Source organism: Diadema antillarum, unplaced genomic scaffold (genome assembly GCF_040938485.1).
Source record: "Diadema antillarum isolate AM-2024a unplaced genomic scaffold, OU_Dant_1.0 scf00000085, whole genome shotgun sequence".
Taxonomy (NCBI): domain Eukaryota; kingdom Metazoa; phylum Echinodermata; class Echinoidea; order Diadematoida; family Diadematidae; genus Diadema; species Diadema antillarum.
The window spans coordinates 940,219-961,016 of NW_027270974.1; the positions used below are offsets into that span (position 1 = coordinate 940,219).

A 20,798-nucleotide genomic window follows, 5' to 3' on the forward strand; every position below is an offset into this window, starting at 1 on the left:
AGATAGACAGAGAAAGATAGAGAGAAGAGGGAGGGAGTCGAGAGCATTAATATGTTTAATGATGGATGATATCCTTGGATGAATGTAGGAACCTTCTTATCCATCTGTTTGACCTTCAACTGCAGTCATTCAGAATTATATCTCATTTTGATTTCAACACTCTATTTTCCTGCGTTACTTGTCCAAGTAAAGCATACTGTGATTTTGTGAAAAGGATATAGAGAACAGAGCAAAGAAAATGGCACCAAAAAAGGACCAGAGAGAGAAAGAGGAGAGAGAAAGAGATAGAGATATACAGAGAGAGAGAGAGAGAGAGAAAGAGAGAGATATACTCAGAGAGAGAGAGAGAAAGAGATAGATATACTCAGAGAGAGAGAGAGAAAGAGATAGAGATATACTCAGAGAGAGAGAGAGAAAGAGATAGAGATATACTCAGAGAGAGAGAGAAAGAGATAGAGATATACTCAGAGAGAGAGAGAGAGAGGAAATTTGAGGTGGTGTGTATACACTGCTGAATGTGCTCAGCAAAATAGGTAGGGGAGAGAAGGGGAAAAATGGTCACATAGTAGATATTTGGCTAGCTCTTTGAACAGCTGAAAATTGTCCTAATGCTGCCATTACCGTTAGGAAAAGGGAAGGTGATATTTGATAACAAAACTGAATCCAGCTTCCTGACAAGATCTTTAATCATTCCAAGGTTATAAGACCCTCCTAATTTTACCTCCTAGACCCGGCAAACCCATTTCAGGTGACATCACAGCTGACAGTGTAAATCCCAAGGTTTACCTGAGCTCCCCCCCCCCCCTCTCCCTTTTCCGACCTCGCGACACTTAGCCATACCAGTTGGCAGCCAGAGACCAGGCAAAAACTGCCTCAGCGAGGGGAACTCTTAATTACCCAGCGCGAGACTTTCACACGCAGAGTTGTCCATTTCCAGGGTTTGGCGGCAAAATCACCACGCGAGGGCTCCCTGTATTAACTTGACAAAATGCAAACTGAGCTGCAGCCAAGCATTAGACAGGGGTGCAAGTTTGATTAAAAGGGTGCAAAAATGAAGAAGGAGGGGGGGGGGGGGGAGGGGGAGGTTTGTCACTGGGCTGTAAGCACAGTGTCCATTTTGATTAGTAAGGGGAAATTTTCTGGAATGGATTAATGTTCCAAAGGTTTTGATGCTGTGGAGGGACCACCTAGATCAGAGATTCTGAAAATCTTTACACTGCTCTTCCAGAATAACGTAGAATAATTTCAAGGTTGAAGGTTTCATCTGGTGGATGATATGCGGGTATCATATCATTTTTACACATTTTTCTTCACCCATTAGTAAATGAAGCGCCTGAAACCGCCCGCCTTATTACTCCCTAAGACACCTAAACCACCCGTTCATTGTTGTTGTTTTTTTATAGTTTTATGCCTTACCATTTTATCGTTTTCATATTACATAATTTGAAAGAGTTCAAAGGTCAACAAAGTATGTCAGAATTATTTTCATGACACATCATTCTCTTAGTAAAGTCGTAATAGGCTTTCAAATACACATAACTTGCAATAGACAAAAATAAACTTGCAGCAAACTATTTTACATAATTCAGAATGTTGTCGTAATCAGAGCAATATTGCTGTACCTTCTAGGGAACCATAGGCCATTATTCATGGAATCCTAATTTCTTAAAGGGTTAAATGCAAAGTTGATTTGAAGTCTGTTTCACTGCAATCAGAAGATTTTTTTTTAATTCCTAATATTTCACTCTGAATTAATCCTTGTGTTTTGTATTTCGAGAAAAAACCCCATCAAATGCATATAAATAACAGGAAAATGGAATAGTCAATTCACATTGCAATATAATGGAATTAGATTACATTTGTTCTTATAAGTATTGTTACCATTATCATCATCACCACGATTATCATTACACTGTCAAATGAAAAGCAATTACTATCATTATCACTGTCACAGTTATCAGCACTAGCATCATTGCAAGCACTTGTGTCAAACGTGAACCCTTTTTAATGTCTTACATCATATTCTAAATCTTCCTGTATATTTTTAATCTCCCTCTCATCTCTCGCTCCTCCCCCCCCCCCACTCTCTTTACCATCCTGTCTCCTTCTTGCTTGCCCCCCCCCCCCCACACCCCTCCTCTCCCCCCTTACACCCCTTTGCCTACCACTCCTTTTGCCTCCCTCTTGGCAACATGGAATCAAACATGAATCAATCCAAACACACCACAAAACACCCCTTCCCAAACGTGACGTAAACACTACAGCCGCACATTCCTCACTGAACGGTTTGAGACAAAAAAAGAAAAGAAAAGGAAAGAGATGTGTTCAGGACAAGATAGGAAAAAAAAAAGAAGAGCTTCAAATGACCTTAAAGATGGCACATGCTAAAGATTTTGGCCGCAAAATCTGGAACAAGTACATGTAGATTGCTACTCACTGATATCAGCCGCCATACTAGCTGTGGGCTCTTTCCAGACAGGTTTTTGCAAGCCACGGTTAAACCGTCCCCCCTCGAACATATGTTTACTTGTATGCATTTGGGTAGTCTCGGATCAATACTTAGACCTATTGCCCTACAAGACAACTTCTTTGGAGTGGCCAGCACAAATGTTTCCCCGCATGGTTGACATCCATACCAAAATTTAGAAGCTGTAAACACACAACTGAGAAATCTTTAGAAAAAAAAAAGAGACTATAGCCTACCTACTGATACGAGTGTCATTTACACCGCAGATAACTTCAATGAGTGCACGCACATATACAAACAAATCTTCTTCTCAAAAATTTTTCATATTCATGACATTCTCCCCTCACGACGTTTTCACTGCAACTGATTGACGAATTGCCCTACATCAACGTTAGTGTCGGGAAATTTGTCAATCAGTTGCAATCAAACATTTTTGTTGAAGGCGTTGGCATAAATTCCATAAGCCTTTTTGCATTAGAGCGGGAATCTACAAACATCTAAGCTCTGCACACACCACACTTCTGCCTGGGGTGCTGGTCTTGGAACGCCCTGATTGCACTTCTCCCTATGACTGCACGCTGAGTGAGAGGATCTCTAGCTTTGTAATGTTTCCTCCCATCCAAGACGATACCCACTCTGGAATGTGAACATGCCTTAAATGTCTCATGAACAGCTTCCTTCCTCCCACTCCTACACCACTTCCACTCAACCCCTCCACCCATCTAACAACCCCCTTCCTTCTTCCTCTCCCCAAGGGATGATCAATAATGAGATGGGCCTCTCTGTGGGTGGAAGAGGGGGGCGGGTGTGGTTCATGACCCCATAAAACATCCCATAGGATCACCTGCCCAAAAGAGAGTATTTCTGGAAGATGATGTCATTACTATATGAGGGATGCCCCATAAAGGAAAACAAAACAAACCAACAAACAAAACATATAGAGATAAAATGTCAAAATATTTTTTTTTTTGCCTGATAAAACATCAGCTAAGTGCAAATCCTCTTTTCCAAGCATCCCCAAATCATGATTCCTGTTGAATACCCCCAAGCCTGCGTGAACGCGGCTCCAACGCAGCCACACTCTCCCTATTGCCTCTGGCCAGCTACAAGTGTACGTATTTCATCCGTCGTGTATTCCAACTCTCACGCCTTGTAACTCTTACTTTGTGACATTCTGTCTTATACTCTCACTTGCTGTCAAGATGTGTGGTTAATGGAGTGAGAAAGTGGGCTTCTTATCTGGCTATAGAAGCCAACAAGCACTTTGAATGTTGCTAATGTGAAACATACATGTATCCATAATGCACTACCTGAAAGTGGCTGGGGTGTTACAACATGCCGTTTGTGTGATGTATTACAATTCAGAGATGTTTCTTTTCCTACAGTTGGTTTTACAACATTTTTTTTTTTACATATGAACAATGAGGTGTGAGGTGATGACATATGGCATATGAGGTTGTGTCCAAAATCATTGTTTGGTAAAAACACATAAAATGTAAAAATGGCATGATCTGATCCTACTTTGTGTCTGATCTCAATGAAACTCAACCATCATGTCTGTTTGATGATGTATGATAATGTACAATCAGTAAGATTTAAGGGGAATGAATAGGGGGCATCATGCTTTAATCTTTTCAAATCTAGCACAAGATTGGCGGATATATGCATTTCCACATGGGAGATAATGCACAAAGATTTCTGTCAGTGCAATGAGTGATAGGAAAAGTGGCGAAACAACTGGAAATCAAGTCTAGGCACCAAAATGAGGCAGTCTTAGCAACTAAAGAATGAAGTGAATACATGCCAAGAGCATTTTACCCTAAGATCAGGGTTGAAAGTCAGGATGTGAAAGGGGCCGGAGAAGCCAAAGTTAACTTTTCATTTGCCCAGCTTAACTTGCCACGCTTTTTTTTACCCATCCGCTTTATGCAATCCATTCAGACTTGACCTAATTGTAAAGTTTAACAGGCTCAAATCGGGTGCATAGCAATGTCCTTTAGTCCAACAGGAACTACGTGGCGCAGGGGGAATTAGGTAATCTCTGTTCGTTGACAATTAGTTTCCGGACATCTGTGCCAATCTGCACAGAAGCATTCCAGCATGTAAACCGGTCGGTGAACAGAGTACAGTACACCACCGTATGTTCTAGTTATCCTCCTTGCACTTGGTCCACTTTGTTGTTTTGCTAAAATTCCTGAATCTTTGGGAACAGAGGTGAGCATATCAGCATTGATCCAGCAATAATGAGTGAGCAGGTCATTATATACCCCATGTTTGTTTTCATTCCATCTCGACGACTAACAGAAGCAGCTCTTGATGCCCGCCACGATGCGCAAAGGGGTGAGATTACTTTGAGAAGTTCTCAAATCCGACCATAAAATTGGTTGCCGATCACTCCATCAGTGCTCCTCAAGCCCCAGTGCCCGATTTAATCAGCGTGTTCTAAAATCCCATGCACATTTGACCATGCCAGCCAAGCCAAAGACCAGGCCAGTGAAAACTGGGCTGACACTGATTAAGGAGAGCCCCCTCGTGGGACCAGCTTTCACACAAACAAGAAATTGTCCCCAATGACTAGAGTGTTTTCACATGGATATCCGACAGTGATACACAACCCCCCCCCCAAAAAAAAAAAAAAAAAAAAAAAAAAAAGATTGTCTTAACCCGTTGAGGACGGTTTGATTTTGCTACAATATGCATTTCCCAAAGACGCTTGCCCGAGTATACTCGGGACTCGTCCTCAGCGGGTTAATACTTGCAGGCCTATCGTGAAAGCCATATGATTAGCCCTTGAATGCCAGATCCATGCTTTGAGCATTTTCTTCGTAATACTATTCATACTTTTTTTTAAAATCATACTGCAAAGATCTGGTATGAATGTGTTTTAGAAGTCGGTATGACATCTTTTAAGTGCATGGTGATTTGGCCCAATTTTTATTCCAATACAGACCCAGGGAAGCTAGGGTCTGTTGTCGATCAAAACACATACTGATACACAGTGAAAAACATGTTTTGCTGCAAAACTGTCACAATGCCACACACTATTCATGCTGATCAAATCTAAGAATACGCTTTTTTTTTCATTTCAGGAACTTTTTTTTCTTGGATTTTATGGTAAACACACACATATTATCTATCATAAAAACACTAGTTGGTGGATCTGCAGATGTTATTCTCACAGTGTTCAAAGCTTGCCAAAAGTCCATATGTGACCGTGCATCACAAAACAAACAAAAAGTCGCACGCACTGATTTTGTGCGAGGACTGAAAATAGGTGAAATGGGTCGACTTAACCAATCTTGACTTTTTCGTATTTTCGAAAGAGCAAGTCTTCTTCTACATTATGCTAAAATTTGGGATCATAATACAAACAGGGAAGTGTGTTTTTTAGCAGTTTATCTCAAACACATTTTTTTTTTTTAGAATAGTGTGATTCGGTGTGTCTTTAGAGTCCCCTTTTCATTTCTTTAAAACCCTGTACGCACTCTTCACTTTAAACTCTAATAACTTTAGAAAGGATGATGCCACTGCTTTGAAAGTTGCCATCAATCATGGACAAAATGTGTTCATAAAACACTTTTAATTTCACCTTAATCTGATAATCCCTTCCATATTGTTACTCCAGTGGATTACATCCTGTTTTTTTGTCCCATTCATCGTACAGCTAGCATGGCTTGGTAAAGATTAAATGCTTGAATAGACCCTGTGCTTCAAAGCATCTTTTCTCAGTTCACACTTTTCCTGACTATGTGCTTTCTTTCCAATATTTAGATAGATTAGGAGAGTCCATTTGATTAGAGTTATATATCATTTTAGAGCTTAAAGTCTGCTTTTTCAGAATATGCTCTAAAAATCCATGTCTGGCAACACTTTTGTTGGTTTTGTGATGCAGGGTCACATATGGCCTCAGAATGAGAATCACATAATCATAACAATATATTATCGTTATCATTATTATCACCATCATCATTATGACAGTATGTTTTATTTTTATCCAGGGTTTAGCTTTTTCAGTGATGATGCCATTCTACCAGAAGGCCCTGCAATCACTATCATACATAAATGCGAGCTGCCATATTGTCCATGCAAGTCTGAATGCTTTCACAGAGTTGTGCTCCCATGCCAGGACAGAATATATGTGACCCGCTACAACAAAAGGATCCTAAAGTCGCTGACGGGTGAGCCGAGAAAATCGAGTTTGAAGTCAGATCAGCAAAATTGGTCAAAATGTTCGGATTTCAGTTTTTGATATAATTTTGTGGTCTGATGTATCGTCTATCATCTGCCGAAATTTTGAAGCTAAATGACCAAAGGAAAAGCAAGAAAATAGTGTTTTTCTGGGCCATGATTTTCCGACTTTCAACGGAACAGAAACGTGTCCGAAGATTTGGATTTAGCGCCACAGCTAAACTCCGCCCCTAGCAAAGAGGGATCAGGTGATCTCATTGGTCAGTGCGTGGCATCATTGCTACTGACTGGTCGTGCGTAGACCGCTGGCGCTAAGCTTGAATGAACATCGCGGAGGTTGCTTGGAGCGTACCTTCTATTGTCAAACGGTGAAAACCGGCTTCTTTCTCCTTGATCATGATAGCGTCGGAAGGAAAACTTTGAAGGTGGTTTTATCGAAACGCTGATTTCCTAAACCACTCGACATGCGCTAATAAAATCATCGATATCTCCGCAACCAAGTACTTTTATGAGTCATGTTATATACGATATTAAAGTGGAAGAGTAAAAGAATAAAATCGTGTCATTTTTAGAAAATTGTCCTCCCCCGACTTTTGGATCCTTTTGTTGGAGCGGGTCACATATACCCATGGGTCATATATCAACAAAGCTGAAAAAAAGGTTACCCGTATGGATATTCCAATAGACCTAGTGCAAAAGTGCTCTATAAGTCAACTTCGCTGAGTTGAGGGTTTTGGTGCCCCCTTTTTTTATCTACATTGTATATTCTTGGTTTATATGTATAGCATGAATGTAAATAGTACTTATTTGTTGACCTATATACTTCTGTCTCAAGGTGATTGTCTCTTTTATTCCACCTATCTTCCCACCTAGATGACTTGAAAAATGTGAAAATTGGTATTCTGTCATAATCTGGAAATTTGATATATAAACTACTTTGGTACCAAATATCAAGTAGAAGAATGTTTTAAAATCTAAACTTATATTAGTGCGTTTGTGTGTGTGAGGTAAAATGCTCTTTTTGATGTAATTGACTCATTGCATTGCATGTTTTTTCTCTCTTGTTTGCTACCATAGTCACACTTGATTGACAGTTTTCTAAAAAGTGTGTGTACATGTGATTATTTGTTTGTTTGTTTGTTTGTTTGTTTTCTTTCATGACTTGGTTCCCTACCATGTCTGTAGCAGGATTTTGTAGATACAGTAGGATAAATATATCTCACTGGAAAACCTTAAAGACTATGGAAATTGAAAAGAAATTGAAAATTATCATAGCCATCAATCTTGACCAATTTCTGAAGGAGCGTGGACACCTGATATGCATACAAATCGACTCTTTGAAGTCTTACAAGAAAAAACAAAAATGAATACTTCATGACTTCTTCTTGGCCATGTGGTACGCGATGCAGCAATTACACAAATGAGATATTGGCAAATAGAGGCTTACCGTTAGTCGTTATTTACATATTTCAACTATATAGGCCAGCTAATATCAGTTCAGTAGGAATTTGCCATCATAGTTTAGAAACTATAACAACTGTTCTCCCCCCCCCCCCCCACTCCTTTTTTTTTACACTTTTCTTCCTTGTCAAAGTCAAGGTCTAGGATGTAGGTCTATTGCTGAATTCCCTTCTCGTAAACATTATTAAATCATTCCATTTAAGTCCTCATTCCACGAAACTATGAATATCAATGCGCAGGTGGGATCCGCAATTTCACCAGCATGAGCAGCTCACATACCAGTTTTCCTCTGATGTTGCCAATCCAACGATGGCTGAAATGAGCGCTCGCTCCAGATTCAACCCATTCACATAGTGCACAAGTCTCGTAGAATATACATAGCTTCAAATGCATTACACTAATTTTCTGTTACTTACTCGGCCACTGGTCGGTCTTCAACCACGTCAAGTTATCGTTTGCATAGTCGTAGTAGCCAATCTTGTGGTACTTCCCATCTGCAAGAGGGTAGGGGAAAAAAGTGCGACCAAAAAAGTACACATTAATGTAAGAACGTCAGGGCTTGAGAATGGTATAAAGACATGAACAACTTTAAACATGGCATGACGATGACAAGATAAGAAAAAAAATACAGGGAGTGTAAAACAAATTTATGAAAATTGAAAAAAAAATGAAAAAGACTGCAAACAGAGGAGTGGAAAAAAATAAAGAGAGGCATAAAACAAAAGAAGAGGAAATTAAAAAATCTGAGAAAAGTAGGTAGAAACAGGGAGAGAGGGATGCAGTCACTTGCCAGCTCATTTTGCTGTACATTGAATGTCACTTTCACATGACTGTGGCTGGCTGGCTAGCTGTCACTCACACACCAACCACCACATACCCACATTTTCAACACAAACATTCACACACCCCAAACCACATAGAACTTGAAAACAAAAAGGCTGCAGTTTTGCAGCGAGTTATATATTTCCAAAGTTCCTTCACGGAACAAAACGAATAAAGGAAAATGAAGGGGGGGGGGGGGAAGAGGAAAAAGCACAGGATTTAAATCCTGTCTTCTTCACTGATCAAATGATCGAAGTTTTGGCTGACTCGCACCGGCACACGCCATCCCCACATCCGCTCCGTGACGCGAAGTGGTTTCTCAAAATATCTTGCAAAGGAGAGGCCGAGGTAGAGTGAAATGCAGATGTATAAATCCACATATATACCAGGTTGGGGGGGAATTGTTGGGTGCTGGTGTCGCAACAACTCTCCGGATATTGATAGGGAAAACATGATAACATAATGGTTGGGATTTTCTTCCCGATATACACCCGGACACGCTCGCACGTCGAGGGGAGAGCGCTCGTCATTGTCGGAGGCCATTATCTACTCTCATCTATTCCAAGTTGCCAGCTACGCTGCATTCTACTTCTCCGGGAGTTGTGTGGTTTGTGGCAAACACGCTTTAAAGAAAAGTTCCAGCCAGCGTCCTGATTCAAATGAAGACAATTTGAAACAAGAGCGGGAAAAAGACGCTTTCCAACCAACAACAAATGAGTGGAGTTCAGGAAATATAGGCATAAAGGGGACAAGGAACATTCAAGATAGACCTAAGAAAACAAAACAGAGAATTCTGAACTTACTTTTTAAGAAGTCAAGAAAAGGAAAAAACAAAAGATTTCATCAGATGGTAAGGAGAGCTTTTTTAAGCACCAATACCACATCAAAGGGATGTCCAAACAAGATGGCAGCACAAGAGAAAAGCAATTGCAGCATTTTCAAATCTGGGGGGCATTTCATGAAGCATTTTGTCCGACAAATTTGACGGACTAATTTGCTCTCAGCCAATCAGATGCAAGGATTTCAGTAGCTTTCAACAGTTTGTCAGAGAAATATTCGACCAAAATGCTTCATGAAATGCCCCCTGATATATCATCACTGAGGCAACAAGACCTCATATCTTAAATTTGGTGAAAATGACTTTTTTTGATTAATGGTCAGATAATCAGTTAAATGATGTGAAACATTATCATCTGCAAAACTATGAAGAGTTCACTGAAATACGCCCAGCGTGGAGTAAACACATTTTGTGCAAAGCTTCCTTTTCTTACAGCATTGTTTGAAAATGACACTCAGAAAAGTGTGCACACCACACAATAGAAGGGGACAGTAGTCCACAGTCATTGTGTAAGGGTAAGATTATGATTATGATGATGATGATGATCTACAGCATTTGTATGGCGCCACGTATCTGTTATAGAAACATTCAAAGGCGCAGACTCCTCCTAGACAGTTAGCAATTGAACGTCCAGTGAAAAATGTGAGTTTTGAGTAAGGCTTTGAAGTGATCCAGTTTGTCAATTTCACGTAGGAAAGATGGGAGGGAGTTCCATTATGACTCAATGTACATTTCTGCCATTATAACACCAAATGATACATCTCCCCAAATATTGCTTTTGTCTTGTTTAGGCATGAAAGGAATTACTGGTTGTTAAAAGTATCATAAAGACAAAACTCTTAGACCCCGTTTACAATGTGGGGCTGGGCTGAGCCGCGGCAGAGCCCAGCCTCAATTGTGGGGCCGAGCCCGGCAACTCTGTCTGTTTACAGTGCCTGGCTCAGCCTGGACTTTTAATTCAAATCTTTCAATATTTTGTCGTAGTGGTGCTCTGCTTGTAAACACATGCAATTTGGTATAGTCTGGTTTCAAGACCCTTTGCCAACTGGACTATACGCGGCCACGAAGTCGCTGCCTTTGCCGAAGGAAAGATCCTTTGCAGGAAAAAACCATCTTTCACTATACTAGTTTTCGACATTGAGGGCGTTAATATCCTAAATAGTGAAATAGTGCGGGCAGAGGGTATGGAAGCCAGACTAAATTTGGTACTGCATTTGGCCCAGTTTGCGTTTACAGTGAGACTACCTCTAGAGCTTGGCCAAATGCACGGCCAATTTTGGCCCCACATTTGGCCAAGTTTGTGCGTTTACAATGAAATGAAGGCAGGGCTCGGCAGGCGGCAGAGCCCGGCCTTTTCACTTGCTATAAACGGGGTCTAAGTGTATAGGGAGGTGGGATGGGAAGGGTTGAGGGAGTGGGCAGGTGTGTATGTGTGTGTGTGTGTGTGTGTGTGTGTGTGTGTGTGCATGCTCTATAGTGTTATGTAAATCTATATAAATGACGGTGTTAACAAACACACACACACACACACACACCAATTTACGCACATATAAATGTGACTGTGCACCTCAAAACGAACTTAAAGTCGCACACACTGATTTTGCGTGAGGACTGAAAATAAGTGAAATGGGTCAACCTAGCCGAACTTGACTTTTTCATATTTTCTGAAAAAGCGGGTCTTCTTTTACATTATGCTAAAATTTGGTATCATAAAACGGGCAGGAAAGTGTGTTTTTTTAGCAGTTTATCTCGAACATTTTTGGAAGATTAGTGTGATTAGGTGTGTCTTTAGAATTCCTTTTTCATTTCTGAAAAACCTTGTCCACACTCTTCACTTTCAACTCTAATAACTTTTGAAAGGATAGTGCTACTGCTTTGAAAGTTGGCATTAATTATGGACAGAGAGTGTTAATGAGACACACTTAATCTCAGTTTAATCTGATAATCCCTTCATTGTTGTTACTCTGGTGGTTAACTTCCTGTTTTTTGTCCCATTCATCGCACAGCCAGCACGGTTTGGTAAAGATTAAGCGCTTGAATAGACACTGTACTTCAAAGCCTCTTTTCCCAGTTCACACTTTTCCTGAGTTTGTGCTTTCTTTCCAACATTTAGATAGGTTAGGAGAGTCCATTTGATTTGAGTTATACATCATATTAAAGCTTAAAGTCTGCTCTTTCAGAATATGGTCTTAACTAAAAATTCATGTCTGGCGACTTTTTGTTTGTTTTGAGGTGCAGAGTCACAAATATACATCATATACAATATACATGTATTATCTAATCATATGCATTGCATACAAGTAATTACTGCCAAGGGAATTACCCCCGCAACCATAGTGTATGGCATTATCAAGCTAAATAATTCATCTGTGTAATTGGCTAGGATGGGTATTGCTAATGAAATATTGAAGTCTAAGGAGAGCTGGTAGCTAATAAATGGGAATGCATTTGATCATTGCATGAGAAAGAGAAAATGAGAAATGTGGGGGGGGGGGGGGCGTGGAGAGAAAAGGGCACGACAAATAACGCACAGAATGGGAATGAAATGAAGTCTACAGAAATAGAGCCCACAGAGCATCGGGGGGAAAAAAAGTGATTGGTTTCTTCCTCACTTTACGTGACTCGGAACAAAAGACATTGCTTACTGCTGTCCCTCCGCCCATCCCTACCCCCTTCTCTCTGTTACGATCCGTGGTAGAAGACCAGTGCATGATTAACTACTACCATTGGAAAGCAGCAGCTATACGTCTCTTTGCAAAGTTTGGCCGGAGAATATTCCCTCACCCACACTTCCAGGGCGTGTAAATACTACCCAGAAGCGTGGAGTGTTCCACTGTTCCTTTCAGCATCTCACGGTTGCTCCAATTATTTGTGACGCAACCAGTCCAGTTTCTGTCTCCATCTTATGTCCCAGTTTGATTTGTTTCCTCTTTCACCATGAGGGCAAGCTGGCTAGCATTTTACATTTCTCATAACTCAATCATATGAGGAAAATACAGAATTTGTTCTTTTCTCATGAGAGTAATCAATTCTGACACTTTTAAATCACAATTATGTGGGTCAACAGTTTGACCAAACGTGTGAGAATGGTGAAGACCCGATTATAGAAGTTGGTATTGCTCGGAGCAATCATACAGTGCATGAAGTAAATTGCTTCAGGGAGCACCGCTAACTGCGTTACAGATTTCATCTATGAGAAATGGAAAAAACAGGCCACGTATAATGCGAATGCTAATCAGGTCAAGTACATTTCCATTTCTTGCTTTTCCTAATTCGTAAATGTTGTCTGTCTAATAGATCAGGATAAATGTAACTGTGATTGCCTGTTAATGAACATTGATCACTCCACCTGAAAAAAAGAAGAAATCTGTTTTTTCATTGCCCAGTATTCAAGGATTTGGGATTATCTTTCATTTAGAAACAAGAGACCACAAGGGTCTCTTGCTCACCTGAGTATCACAAGCTCACCATCTAAATTGCACATAGCACTGGAGAAAAATATTTTCAAAGATTCATTAATTGGGGGCTTTGTCCCCCCCCCCCCCCCCCCCCCCTTGCCCCCTTGTATCCCCCTAGGGATGCTACCTGCCAAGTTTGGTGAAAATCTGTCATGGCGTTTTTAAGAAGAAGGTGAAAATGTAAAAAGTTTACGTATGACGCACGGCGGACGCAGGACGGAGAGAGATTGCAATAGCTTACTTGAGCCTTTGGCTCAGGTGAGCTAAAAAGGGGGACAGATAAAATTTGATTTCACATTAGGGACTTTGAAGGCCACCACTGAGCACAGCAAAATGATAAAAAAAAATGAAATTGTAGTCTCAAGGTGATTTGAGGGAAATTCCCTGATTTCCAAAGTTATCAATCCACAATTCCCTTCATTATCTAAACTGTGTATGTAAGATAAAGGAAATGACCTTCAAGCTTTGCAACACGTTATGGTGACGTTCCTCAAATTTCGGTGGGCATGATCTACTTTCCATGCATAGGGCATCTTCAATTTGCCATTGGGGAAGAATTTGTAAAAAGAGCTTGGGGATATCAACTGATATATTGTCTGTAATACCGTAAAGTTCCTTGCATGCAGAATCTTCCCCCCCCCCCCCCATCATGGAAAGTATCACATGTTGGGGATGCGATTTATAAATGCACAATAAAATCTTCGCAGTGGTTGCTCTGCAAGCTTTATGTATTTGAACTCTAAATGCAAAGCTAGTAGTGTGCACATATGTATGATAACATAAAGAAATAAAAAAAGACAGTGATTTGAAAAATCACAATGCAATCATCATGCAGCAAATATCAACTTTTATGTATCATATCATACTTTATTACCTGCTTGATAAGGGTGCCTACCAAAAGCAAAAGAAATCATTTGAAAAGTTGTTTGTTTGTTTGTTTGTTTTTAATGCATAGGTGTTTGCGGGGGTAATGCATGTACTGATGAACACCAAGTAGACAGTGAACGTTCCAGCCATCCCTTGCAGTGACTGTCTACATCAACAAGTGCTTTTTAACTCTTTATGCACCAACTTTGCAGGACTGACTCAGTCAACAGTGTGCCAAGTTCACAACAGTGTGCCTTGTACTCATATTTGTTCCAATTTTAGTTCTCTTCACTGTATGCTATTTAAGTTGTGTTTTGTCAGTTTTTCTTTTATTATTATTCTTGTACCTGTTCCTCTGTTTTTTATTCAGTTTTATAAATTGTTATACACAGCCTTGCTGAAAAGCAGCTTCAAAGCTGATAGCAGCCTTTTTACTGTGTTGAAATGAATAAATCAAATCAAATCAAAATATTCTGCTCAAACGCACAAACTCGCCCAAACTGATCGATAAATCGCCAAATGCTACAGTACAATGAAAGCGTTCCTTATGATTCCATTCATGTCACTTGTAGCTTGCATTTTATATGATGATTGACAATCAAATTGTGTTCCCTACTGGATTTCGGAGTAAATTCTAAGTTTCAGTCATTGTTTTGTATACAAAAGTCATGCCTCTACAATAATGTAGCTACTGATCATTTGAAAGCAATCCTAGATTTTTCACACAATTTACATCAAAACGAAGCTTGGCATTTTCTCTACAACTTTTCTCATTACATATCCAGGTATACAAAGAAACTCTGTGAGTTACATAGATTTGAAAAACATATTTTTTCCCCCAAACAGTGACTACATTGCTGTCTCAGAACAATGCTGCAAACAGGAGGTTAACACCTGGCACATAAAGAGTTCAACTCATACTGGGTAGTCCACAGCTAGGTGAGGAAACACGATGTCATGGCAACCCTTCCAATCTCCTGCCTCCCAGAGAAACTGATAATTACAAATGAGATCTTTCAGCCAGAATGCATAAATTTGCAAACCTTTTCTGTTTCTCTTTCCTTGAAACCAGCACGAGATTTGCAAATTCCCGCAATCATTGATGACGTAAACAGACAAGGGTGGGGATAATCGCAGGTGCACAAGCTGGTGATAGCCATTATCAGAGAGCACCATTTTTTACTCTTAACTCTTTATGTGCCATGTTCGCACGTCCGACTCAGTCGACGGCGTGCCAACTTCGCATATTCAACTCAACAAACAAAGCCACCAAGACCGATCGATAAACCGCTAATTACTGCTAATCCCGCGGCACAATGAAAGCGTTTCTCATGCTTTTGTTCCTCTCATATACGGCTTGCATTCTATGTGGTGATTGACTATCACGGTCTTCCCAACTAGATTTGATCGTACATTCTAAGTTTCTGTCACGGTTTTATGTGCAAAAGTCATGCCTTTACAGTAATGTCGCATTTGGTCATTCAAAAGAAAAAATGGGAAAAAGGGTCGTCATACAATTTATATCGAAGCAAAGCTTGGCATTCCTCTTTAACTTTGCCTACTATTTATGCCCATCTTAACAGAAATTTGTAGAAGTTATACAAATTGGAAAAATATAATTCTTTCTCGAAGCATGACTACCTTCATGTCTCAGAATGACATGGCACACAGGGGGTTTCCACCATGGCACATAAAGAGTTAATAGTTGGAAGAGCAGGTATGTCTACTTCCTGTGTTTGTTTGTTTTTTCGGGGGGGGGGGGGGGTGTTTTTTGCTTTTCTTTTCAACGAAATAACAGATACTAGCCATGACAGAAATAACATAAATAGAAGCAAAGAAACACAGTCTGCAGTGGATCTTGGGGTAATAAGTTTTCACAATCTGCCTCTGTTTCACTCTTTCTCTCTCACTTTGGTCCAATGTCGTGTAAGCATCATGTCTTGTGTAGAACATACTTCAGAGAGATATCCGATCCACACATTTCACAGAGCATTCTCCCCCTAGAGCTCTTTTCCTGCATTCTTTACAATGAGATCAATTCACTCTCTTCGGAGGACAATTCTTCCAGATCAATGTGCATTTTCTCTCTGAAAATTCACTGCCTCGCTGTCTTTATCTCCTACGAAATTACTTGAAAAACCCTTAAAAAATGACTGATTGCCATCTTGCGTTAGATCATGGACCTCAAGAGCCATTAAATCCAATACAAGAAAGATTCATAGTTCATTATACAAATGATGCATAGGACAGAGTGGATCCGAGAGAATTGGATGCATGAGTTTAACTTTGGAACTGTTTAAAATCACGAGTGCAGCGAGTTGGTTTTAGACTGATCCAAAGTTAAACGAGAGCATCAAATTCTCACTGATCCACGAAATAGGCTTGTGCATCATTTGTGTGATAAAATTGGCCTGTAAATTCATCAAATACCACAATTTTCCCCATCATGCGTTCGGTACACCTACAACACTATACAAGTCTTCAGTCATGCTTTCGGATTTTAACGGACGCATGGCTCAGTGTGGATCAGTAAAAATCAATGCATGACAACTGACCAATCAGACTGCAGAGATTCTAAAGCACATTTTATAAAACTTTTTAATCCTGGAAAGCTTCAGCACTTACAGAGCCTATTTTGTGTGAGAACTAACACCAAAGAGTGGCATTAAAAAGTAGCCGTCATCTTAAACAGCTGCAATCTTTATGAGAGAGACCTACTTTATAGCCATTATAGTGAATATTGCAAAAGGAAATGAAAGAATGATACATTTCTTAGGAGATGCAGCAACGTCTGACCTGTCAGTACTGGATCCAAAAATAGTTCTGCTTTTCTGACTGATGAGACACTGTCTTCACTTGTAAATGCATCAGCCCGGTCCTTTTTTTTTTTTTTTTTGGTCAATTTCAATAAAACCAACCTCAAGAAGAATTGGTTTCTTTCCAGTCTCAAGTTCAATTGCATAGCAAGTATTTTAGCCCTTTCTTAAGATGTTTTGAATGCATTTGGTCATTCTTACTATATACAAAGAATGATACATTAAACTAAAGATAAAACACACAATTATTAATACTAGTATATGTGTGTTTATATATAAGTATATGTGTGCATATCTATATACATAAAGATAAAGATATTGATAAAGATAGAGCGGAAGATTAAATGACAGAAAAATACAGTGATACAGATATATGGATAAACATGTACAAACTGAAAGTATTTGCAATGATGTTACGTAAACAGATCCATAAACTGTAGTGACTCACAAAATCAAATATGATTTGATATAATTCAGCTGTCAGCTACCTCCCTTTAATTCAAATTGTCCATTTTATGGAGCCATAAAACAACTCATCTACTATGGTTCAAGGTTACATACATCCAAATAAGCCAAATACAAGTTGCACAAATCATAGGCAATGACTTGTAGCTGACTCAGTGAAAGCACAGTACATTTGAAAATCAATCATTCAAAACATCAGCTGAACATCTTACGCCATGTTCTCATCCGAGTGAATATCTGCACGAAACACATACAAAACATGCGAAGTGAGACAAACATTTTCAAAATCAGATTTGCATCCATTCTTAAAGCTCCAAAGGTGGAATTTGTTATTCACAACTACACTTTTATCCACTCTTTGATGAAGTTTTTGTTGATAAGACTTTCATCTTAGCATGAGCATGAGAATGTTAGATACCTACCAACCATCTGTTCTATCTGAGTTCTGGCCAGCCTGTCTCCAGTGGAAGTAAAGGCCACAGTACCCTGCAGGGGACAAAAATAAGTAAATAAACATTCAAACAAATGAATGAATAGAAAAATGAATAAATAGACAAATAAGCAGATAAATAAATGAATGAGTAAATAAACAAATTCAAATTGTAAGATTAATGCATACATGAATGAATGAATGAATTATTGAATAAATAAATGAATGAATGATTAAATAAATACATAAATAAATAAATGAATAAATGAATTTCTATCTGAGTGGCATCATCACCTTTGATGGAAGTAATAGAAAACACAGATGTATTGGTCATGTTAATGATGTAAACTGAATCTGCATTGAATTGCATGATCCTTGAAGTGATTTAATTTGATTTGATATAACTATGGCTTGATTTAAATCAGACTTGCAATCCATACTGAAAGGAAATAGCTGATACAGATTTAGTAATATTCCTGTGGTGCTCTCCATGATAGTTTACATGTAAAAAAAATACACATCCATCTTTATTTCAATTTGAAGGTATTTGAGCTTAAAGCTACTGAAAAACACAGAATATGATTAAAATATATAATTTTGATAACATCTTCGAAAAAAATCTTTGTATGTAATGAGTGCAGTATCACTGAAGAGATTTTATTTTTCTTTATTTGATGATGACCTTACATTGAAAAAAAATGAAACTGACATTTATCTTTCTTCCATTCAAACCCTTCATATATACATTTCTTTTTGTAAGAATGAATTATTATCACAGACATTTAATGACTTAATGAATGAATAGTATTCAGATTGGTTGGAAAAAGTAGATCAGTATGTTGTTAACTAATGGCTGCAATGTAGTTCCGAAGGGTACATGGAAACAAAAGATTTGATTTTCATGTCTCAATGAGAAATGAAACTAAGTGAAGTCAGCACGAAAAAAAAATCCCCACATAATACACATCCAAGTATTTGTCACTGTTTAAGATCCTTTCCTCAAGAAACATTAGAGTGTCACGACTAGGAAGAAAGGTTACTACTTGGAAATCACTTGAGATGTTATTTAGTCAATTACTCTGAGTTTGGAGGAGACTCTTACAAAGGACTTTGTTTTTCAATGAATGACTGGCATTGTGTGGACAGTTTGAGTCATATCCTCACACACTGCCATTTATATCTCTTCTTCTTGGCAAGACATTGCTTCTGTGTTGATGTAACGTAATTGGAATTTACAGAGTCAAGTACGTGGTTGCTGATCACGCTATCAAAGGCAAACTTTTTTTTTTCTCTCTATTGCTTCTCCCCTTTTCCACCTGTCTGTCTATCTATCTCTCTCTCTTCCTCGCTCTCTCCCCCCCCCCCTCTCTCTCTCTCTCTCTCTCTCTCATTCCCTCAATATCTTTATCTATTCCTTTCCTTGTATAAATTATTACATCTGTGTATCTAATAATCCTGAAAATCAGTAGATTGTGAGTGTATGTGTATGTGTGTGTATGTATGTAATTCTGTCAGTATATATACTTTATAGGCTGATATCTTCATGTACACGTATATTTCCATGGATGAGGAGGTCACAGACATTTTAGAATGATGTTGTTTTTGCGATTTTGATTCTGAGGCTATCATAAGTGCACTAATGGCTGTCAGTTGGAGATATTTTTGTGAGTTGTTAAATTTACTGTTCTACAGTGGTTCACAAAATTCTCAATAATTAAACCCCTCAAAAATAACTGCTTATACACAATTGGTTTTGCATATTTCTGTTGTCTTCTGTTTTCTCTTGATTGTACATGCTTTGTATTTTTCTTTGTTTATAGCATTCATTTCTCTGTTCTCTCTCTTCCTCTGGACTTCCTCCTCACACTCTAGGGGGCATTTCATGAAGCGTTTTGTCTGACATTTTGGTTGGACAAATTTGCTCTCAGCCAATCAGATGCAAGGATTTCAGTAGCTTATAACAGCTTGTCAGAAAAATATCTGACCAAAAATGCTTTATAAAATGCCCTCCCCCCACCCCTAAGTTTTTGGATTTCAATTCCTCTATCTCTCTCTCTCAATTTTGACAGCTCATTTTTCTTTTTGTCTAGCTATGTTTGTTCCTAAAATTCATATTAGTTTCCTCTCCCTTCCCAAGCATTTTTGACCTACCACCTTGTTCAGCCAACCTCATTCTCCCCTCTCCCTCTCTCTCTCTCTCTCTTTCTCTCTAACCACCTATCTTTTCCCCTCTATGAGATTCTCTCTCACATATTTCTCCTTTCTTTTTCCCTCGCGTCAGCTCCTCTTCTAGGAGAAATCATAAAGTAAACAGAGGTGGAATTATTAGTCATTTTAATAGCTGGAATGCGCGACACGCAGTGCATCAATTCTTCAGGTCTGTAAATGTTTCCCGGCCCAAGAGAAGACGGCTGCCATTTCATTCACATCTCAAAGTCAATTACCTCACGGGGTGATCTTGAGTTTGCACGTGAAACATCACACTAATTTCTCGCCGTGTATGTACGGCTGACTCATAGCGGAAACAATGCCTACAGACGTGAAAGCTTGCGTGTTCCCTAACTCATTCACCACACTCATGTTTTCAGTCACAGCACCAAACGCTGTCACAATTGTTTTTTTTTACACCAAATTCTCTATAAAATCAGCTGAATTTCTCAAATGAATGAATCAAGTCATGTAATATCAAAAATAGAAATGAATCTTTCATGTGTATCGATATAAAATCTTCATATACTATTGCATTAAAAAGGAGGATAAAGTATGATATAAATTTTACTCCTGCAGCACATGAGTAAGAGTGTATTTTTTTTTCTTTAAATGCAATATTTTGTTTCAAGGGACTATGCACTGCAAATGCAACAATTGCATTCTGACTTGTACTGATTTATAATACCCTGATCACCACCTTTTAATATGTCATCAAAAGAATACCTAAATATGTGCCATCTATTTCAAAATAATACTTCTACTCTACTTATTCAGA

At 39.0% G+C, this 20,798-nt stretch overlaps 1 protein-coding gene across 1 annotated transcript in view; it reads right to left on the reverse strand.

The window, feature by feature from the left end:
* Positions 1-20,798, reverse strand: part of LOC139717918 (gamma-aminobutyric acid type B receptor subunit 1-like) — a 307,083-nt gene that overhangs the window by 22,554 nt on the left and 263,731 nt on the right. Inside the window, exons 8-9 of the mRNA XM_071629404.1 lie at positions 17,805-17,868; positions 8,533-8,610 (exon numbers count right to left, since the gene is read on the reverse strand). Coding sequence (XP_071485505.1) covers positions 8,533-8,610; positions 17,805-17,868 — 142 coding nt within the window. The remainder of the gene's footprint in view (positions 1-8,532; positions 8,611-17,804; positions 17,869-20,798) is intronic.